General features: G+C 41.5%; 1 protein-coding gene across 2 annotated transcripts in view; it reads left to right on the forward strand.

The window, feature by feature from the left end:
• Positions 1 to 7,597, forward strand: part of TTLL6 (tubulin tyrosine ligase like 6) — a 24,324-nt gene extending 16,727 nt beyond the window's left edge. For both annotated transcript variants that reach the window (XM_048830383.2, XM_075123625.1), the window contains 6 exons: positions 41 to 229; positions 640 to 796; positions 1,573 to 1,875; positions 4,792 to 5,155; positions 5,468 to 5,681; positions 7,301 to 7,597. In XM_048830383.2, coding sequence (XP_048686340.1) covers positions 41 to 229; positions 640 to 796; positions 1,573 to 1,875; positions 4,792 to 5,155; positions 5,468 to 5,681; positions 7,301 to 7,307 — 1,234 coding nt within the window. In that variant the 3' untranslated portion in view covers positions 7,308 to 7,597. The remainder of the gene's footprint in view (positions 1 to 40; positions 230 to 639; positions 797 to 1,572; positions 1,876 to 4,791; positions 5,156 to 5,467; positions 5,682 to 7,300) is intronic.
• Positions 7,598 to 7,858: the final 261 nt, after the last annotated feature.

The raw sequence follows: 7,858 nt of genomic DNA on the forward strand, positions 1-7,858 counted from the left end.
CATGATTTGTTAATGGTTATACCTGAATTTTTTTTTTCAGGGCTGAGAAGTATAGAAACTGCCAAGCCACTTGGTTGAAACAAGCTGAGAAATATGAGGAGAAAAACCTAGGTGGCTTTCGCAGAATTTACCCCAAATCTGATTTGGACAAATATGATAAGTTTTTCCAGCACAACAATTCACTCTTTCAGGAGACTGCAGCTTCCAGGGCACGAGAAGAACATGCTAGGTAAGGAGGATTTCCAGCTCAGTTTTCATTAGGTAGGGTGGAGGATGCATTCTGAATTCATGTTAAATAATAATAGCCATCACTTACATAGCACTTTACATTAACTGATGGTTCTTTGAGATGGCCCTGTCAGATAGGTAAATGAGCATTATCAATCCTAATCTGACAGGTGGTGAAATGGACACACAAAGGTTAAGTGACTTGCTCACAAATCCATGTCAAAGCCAGGATTAGAATTCCAGAGTTCCTGAGTTCAGCGCAGAGCTCAATACTCTGAATCATGTTGCCTCGAGATCTGGCCAGACTTGTTCCATATAAGGCCGAATTTGTAGCCAAGATCCAGTCCGTGGGACTTGTATCATCAGAACTATTTTAGACCTGTTAGGACCCATTTGTATCTCTATCTACAGGCTGCAGCTACAGGAGCTGCGAATGAAGCACGAGCAGAAAACAGCCCATTTGCGAGAGAAGAAGATAGAGCTGCTGGGGGAGTCTGGGTCTGAGAAGATAAAGACTTTCAAACAGAAGTTAGTGAGCAGGACAGCTACAGCACAAGGATTAAGACAGGTATAATGCAAGGGGAAGATTCAGTTGATTTTTCACTAATTCTCCTACTTCTTGGGGCATGGGAAATAGAAGTTTGAAGGTCAGAAATAGAACATCCACAAGAAAACTAATGAGATGGGATAATAATGGTGATGGGCATATTATATATAAAAAGACTCCACTGGTGTTCACAAACTTTCAATTTTCTCCACTCATGCAGGTGAGGGACCCTAGGCTAATCATCTACAGACTTTTCATGTAGGCAAATATGTGCATCTTATAAGCAAATATCATCGCCTAGATCTGGTTGTCACCTTTTGTCAGACATCAGAAGTGTTTTCTAAAAACACTGCTGAAGACAAGATAACTGGTGCTCATTTCTCCCCTATCTGAGGTCAGCCCGACACAGAGGTGGTCCACCAGGGATCCAGTTACAGCATCAATTAGTGTGTTTTTCTAACTTTATTTCTGGCATAAAATCTCTAAAGGACCTTATGCCAGTAGAGGATTGGTGCAGTGGAGCTCTCCTGTGCCACACTACCAAAATGTTTCCTCCTTCCCTCAGCAGTCCCCCTATACCAGATTGGTGAGGGGTCATGTGGCACTGGACATGCCTCCCCTAGGTTTATACAAATGGAGATTTCCCCTCCACAAGGGAAATTCTCCACTGGCCATTTACAACCAGAATATGGCCCTTTCGTGCTGTTTACACCAGAGAAACTGGCCCCAGCTCTTCTTCTGGCAACAGCATTGCTTTTTATTCATATGAGATTTAATTTATTTTTTTCCATTCTCAGCATTATCTTTGTTCAGAGTCAGGACCTGGCACTCCTCTTCTGCGTCAGAGTTTCTCAGGTGAAAAAGAAACAAAGAAAGAAATAGTTAACGGGGAATCAAGCATCCCACAAAAAGAGCACACCAAAACTCACGAGTATTCAGATGCACGTGAAAAACAAGCAGTACAGCACTACAGCTCCATGCCAAACTTGATAGTGCAGAACTCAACTAGTGCCCCGGACCAGTACAGCTCCAACCCTGACCTGAGGGACCACACAGTACATGGTCATCACTCTGCAGCAGATATGAACATAAGATTAATAGTAAGTAGCAGAACACTAGTAAGTATATATTTGTAGTAGTTTGCCTATATTTCTATCTCCAGTCCATTCAAACATCCATCTCAGACTGGAAATGACACTTAATGTGGGCCCCAGAGCCAGCCTACAAACTGTCTGTTGCCTACTTTGCTTCAGGCTCACTGAAGAGTTTAATGCTAGCATATGCTCAACACAATTAATATTAACAGGGGAGAAGGACTGCCAAAACAGGGAAAGAACAGATTAAAGAATATTTAGGTAAATTAGATATATTCAAGTCAGCAGATCCTGATGAAAGTCATCATATGGTACTTAAGGAACAAGTTTAAGCAATATCAGAACCATTAGCAATTATCTTTGAGAAATCACGGAGGATGGATGAGATCCCGGAGGATTGGAGCAGGGCAAACATAGTACCTACCTTTAAAAAGGGGAATAAAGAGGACCCAGGGAATTATAGACCAGTCAGCCTAACTTTGATACCCGAATGATACCGGAACAAATTATTAAACATTCAATTTGCAAGCACGTAGAGGATAATAATGGTATAAGGAATAGCGTCAACATGAATTTGTCAAGAACAAATCATTCCAAACCAATCTAATTTGCTTTGACAGAGTTACTGGCATAGTGGATAAGGGAGAAGCAGTAGACATGATATATCTTAATTTTAGTAAGGCTTTTGACATGATCACATCCAACGTTCTCATAAGCAAACTAGGGAAATATGGTCCAGATTAAATTACTAAATGGTGGGTGCACAACTTGTTGAAAGACTGTATTCCAAGAGAAGATATCAACGGTTTGCTGTCAAACTGGGAGGTTGTTATCTAGTGGGACCCTGCAGGAGTAGTCCTGGGTCCAGTACTGTTCAGTATTTTCATTAATGGCTTGGATAATGGAGTAAAGAGTATGCCTATAAAATCTGCAGATGATAACAAGATGAGAGGGGTTGCCAGCACTTTAGAGGACAGGATTAGAATTTAAAATGACCTTGATAAATTGGAGAAATGTCTGAAATCAACAAGATGAAATTCAATAAAGTGCAAAGTACTATACTTAGAAATGAAAAATCAAATGCACAGCTACTAAATGGGGAATAACTGGCTTGGTGGTGGTACTGCAGAAAAGGATGTAGGGGTTATAGTGGATCACATGTTGAATACGAACCAACAATATGATGCAGTTGAGAAAGGCTGATATCACTATGGGTGTATTAACTGGAGTGTTGTATGTAAGACATGAGAGGTAATTGTTCCACTATAGTTGGCACTGATGAACCTTCAACTGAAGTACTATGTCCAATTCTGGGCACCATACTTTGAGAAAGAGGTACACAAATTGGAGAGAGTCCTGAGGAGAGCAACAAAAATGATAAAAGGTTTAGAAAGCCTGACCTATGAGGAAAAGTTAAAAAACCTGGGCTTGTTTAGCCTTGAGAAAAGAAGATTGAAGAGGGATCTGATAACAGTCTTCAAATATGTTAAGGGCTGTTATAAAGAGGATGGTGATCAACTATTTTCCAAGTCTACTGACGCTAGGACAAGTAGTAATGGACTTAATCTGCAGCAAGGTGGATTTAAATGAAATATTATGAAAAACTTGCTAACTATAAAGAGAGTTAAATTATTTAATAGACTTCCAAGGGAGGTTATGGAATGCCCATCACTGGAGTTTGTAAAGAACTGGTTGGGCAAACGTCTGTCTGAGGAGGTTTAGATTTACTTGGTCTTGCCTAAGTGCAAGGGGCTGGACTTGATGACCTCTTGAGGTCCCTTCCAGCCCTACATTTCTATAATTCTGTTATTCTACAAAGGGTATAATTCTAATGGAAACTACTCTATTATGTTAAACAACAGGATCAATATACCGCCCATTCTGATTACACAGTAGCTACAAAATCAGTCCTTGTCAGCAATGATCAGATAAGTCAGATGTCAGAGCAGGACAAAAAATGTGGTGGTAGTGTGCAAGCCAGATCCTCCCACAATCTCAGAATAGCTAGGTGTTGCTCCTAAAATCAGCAGCAGTGAAATGATTAATGTTGACATTTAAATTATCATTAGAGTGCAAAGTCAGCACCCCATTGAGGTTAATGGGATAGTTTTTACAGTTTACTAATTTTTCTTCCAAAATTATATTCAACTGTCATTCTGCACCTGCTGACATGGTCGTTGAATCATTCCTTGGTGCTGTCAAGGTGTCCGGCATATAGCTTCATGAGCAAGGGAGCACCGCTGAGGTTAATGGGATAGTTTACAATTTACTAATTTTTCTTCTGTTTTTCTGAAGACATTTCATTCAGACAATGCTACATTACATAAGCTGGAAGTTATCTCCTCAGTCATAAGGGCTAAAAATTTAGACCTTGAATCTCTGTTTCTCCAAACCTATGCTTCACAAAGGAATGGAAGTGGGTGCAAACATGACTTTAAGGCAGTACGCTCCCCAGTTGAATCTTGGAGCAGCTGTTGGCCTGCCTAACCTCCCGCATAAATATAGCAGCCTCAAGGATTCTCCAACCTATGCTCTGGCTGCAGCAGCCCCAAATGGGCCCTGTGAGAGGTGATAATATCTGGAGAACAGTATGCTAAGACTGTCCCCTCCCTCCTCCAGTGTGCCCACTTCACTGCCTCTCTCCTATAGAGACAGCTCTGCACTGGCCTGGGAACCCCATAAACTGGGGTATTTCTCTGCGGTTGTTTCTGCCCCCTTTGTAGCTCCTAAACTCCACTACAGTAATGTAAAGGGGGCATTAGCATAAAAGAGAATCCGGCCTTTAGTTTTTTAAATAATAATCAAATTTCAAATCCAGTAGAAACTGCTGGGGCCACTAGAAAAGTTTTGGTCCTAGGTACCATCGGGCTAAGTCTGACTCTTGCCCCTCATTAACTTGATCTTTCTGATTTTCCCCTCCAGCTCCAAACACCAGTGGATTGTTCCAGGGTATCTGATAATCCAATTCATTCCTCTTCAAAGCCTTTCCCAATATTGGCTCAGCCTCGGGCTGCAATCACAACAGCAACTGGCGTGGTTTACTGTGAAAGCACAGTCACTCAGATTTTGGTGCCATTTGGATGCCAGAGAAAGCAACACCAGCCCCATGTCAGGGAGAACTTGGCCTCATACTCAAAAGTCCATAGATCACACAAAAACTTGTTAGAGCCTGAAATAGACAAGAAACCTATCTTGTCAGAATTCTTCAGCAAACTCAGTTTCGCACCGGGAGAGAAGGCCATAATATTCCCTTTTCGCCACCACCCTCATCTCATCAATAGACCACGTGAGTGTTATCTTCATGGAGTACATTTGTATCATATCATCTAAGTGCCTAGTGCATCTCTGGGGAAACACAGGGTGATAGTCCCAGTGTGCCTCAAACGTACATTATTGCAACACAAGAGGAAATCTTAGCATACCCGCAAGTCGAAGTGTAAGAATACAGCAGATCTGCCCCTACAGTATTCTTACTCTCTGTCCCTCTATCTCTTCTCCCTTTGTATCTCAGATTCAGATACATAGACATGGACTTTAGGAAAAGAGGTCTGGGGTGCAAATTGATTGCAGAATATAAATCTGACTTTTGTTTACACAGAAAGTGCTTTCCACTCCAGGAGAATCCATCTGAGTAGCAGAAACTCCACAGACAAGAGACAAACGAAACTTCAGAGTGCCCAAACAGTATTCCAAAAAACAAATTGTCCCCAGTTCAGCCTTCAAGACCTTTTGGTGATCTCCACCCCAGGTCGAGTGGACCCGCGACCTAGGAAAAGCAATACCCTAACTTCAGGGGATATTCCGACGGGCAGGTAATGGGTAGAATCACTCTGCTATAATATTGTAGAAGCCAGTAGCATTCTGGCCTGCTTCAGGGAATACTTTTCCATTAATGGACATTGATTAGTGAGGGATAAATTGCAGTGTGAAATTATGCTGTTTAAGTGGACCTGGTCAGTTTTCAGACGTGAGATCAGGTTACTGCAGGAAATCATGTTAGTCACATGACTCGGTCAGTGATATTCTTTCCTCTGAATAATCATTGTATCAGTCTCTCAACTTGATGCTCAAGTGTTCTGTGCTTAATGGTATTGGGTAAAATTTTCAAAAGTGCCTAAGTGCCATTTTCAAAAGTGACTTAGGTACTCAAGAGCTGCAATTTCATTGAAAGACTAAGGCCCAGGTCCTCGAAGGTATATAGGCACCTAACTCCCACTGAAATCAATCTAAAAATCAGTGGGAGCTAGGTGTTTAAATAGTTGAGGATCTGAATTTTAAGTGCCAAAGTCACTTTTGAAAATAGGAATTAGTCTCCTAACTCACTTAGGGACAGATTTTTAAAGGAATTTAGATGCCTGAATATGCAGGTAGACACCTACTAGGATTTTAAAAAACACCTAGGACCTTTAGGAAAATCCTGCTAGGCACCTATAGGCATCTTTAAGTGACTATATACCTCTAAAAATCTGGCTGTGAGGCGCTCCTGAAAATTTTACCCAGCATCTTTTGATAATATGTAACACCAAAGCCTGGAACACATAGGCTCAATTAAAATCCCATGACACTTTTTGTAACACCAGGGGGTGCTAAATCAAGTCTCCTTTCATGCTGGGTGATTACATTCTGCCTTCCTAGATTCCTGCTGAGTTTATTCCTGGATAAATTCTTCTTCACTTCCCTACCTAAAGATTATTGGATACTGTTGCTACTGTAGAAAGCTTGCTGCCTTTTATTGTTGGGTGACTAATGACTATATGCTTAGCACTTTGGGATCCTTCAGAATGAAATAGGTGTAATCTACTAGTATTGTCAGTTTCTGGCATAAATTTGCATATAGGAATAGCAATGAACTCATGCAGTGATCTGGGACAGGGAGGCACAACAGAGAAGATGCAAGCCAGGGAGAGACAGAGGGCAGATTTGAGGTTGCTACCGCAGTGAGTACAGCCCACAGCATAATTTACAGTAACTTCCCCAGGGCTGTCTATGGATTACACAACAGAATCCTCCATAGCACTGAGAGCTACACTACTCCACCTTTCTCTGAGGGCTGTGAGAGGGGTATATAAGGCCTCAGATATTAGCCTGATATAGCTCCTGTACCCAAGCAATTCTCCCAACACTTGAGGCTTCTGTCTGGCCCCTATGCACTGCTGGAGAAGTGTATAGTGGCCGGGGGGTGAGGGTGCAGAATCGGTCCCTAACTGGCATTATGCAGTGTGATATCTGACTCGAAGCTGATCTGTTTTCTTGGTCTGAACTGTAGCTAGTCTGAAAGGCGAATGTTGACAATGAGGCTGCTGCCTACTCACGCTGCCTTCTTCACTTCTCCTATAATATGTAATGTTAGAACTTCTATGAAAAGTGCTAGGAAGAATGTATCTTAGTCCACCTATTCAATGTGCGTGGTGTTATATTTCCTTCCTTACAGGGACTGAGCAGAATGACGGCACTGTTTTGCCTCCTGAAGTCTGGGAGATGCTCACTCCTGTAGACAATCTGTTCATCAGGAACTGACAGAAACATTTTGTTGTTTCTTTTCAAATATACTGATTGGTGATTGCCTCCAGTTATACAGCTTCCAGAGCATGAAACAGCAATGTGTGACCAATAACATTTGCCTTAAAAAAAAAAATGTCAGGAGTTTATGGGTGTCTTGATGTGAAACTGTTGAACCGGAACTCGATGTATATCTACTCCCTTTGGCAGTGTCTGCTTACTGCCAACTCTTGTTTTGTTTAATGAAAAATTCTTTTGTAAGAAGAATTCCTGTGTGATGTCTTCTCTATTCCATTGAACATCAGCCCTATTAAGGGGAAAATTCCCTGCATTGAATTTCAGCTGCACAACTCCAAATAATATCAGCTGGAACTGCACAGCTGAATCCCTGCAGCATAATTTGAAAACTTACCCTGAAATTTGCATGACAAATTCATTTTGGCTAATGTAGAGTGACGTTACAGTCCTGACTTTTAACAAGAGTTCAAAG

This window comes from Caretta caretta, chromosome 27 (assembly GCF_965140235.1).
Source record: "Caretta caretta isolate rCarCar2 chromosome 27, rCarCar1.hap1, whole genome shotgun sequence".
In the NCBI taxonomy this organism is placed as follows: domain Eukaryota; kingdom Metazoa; phylum Chordata; order Testudines; family Cheloniidae; genus Caretta; species Caretta caretta.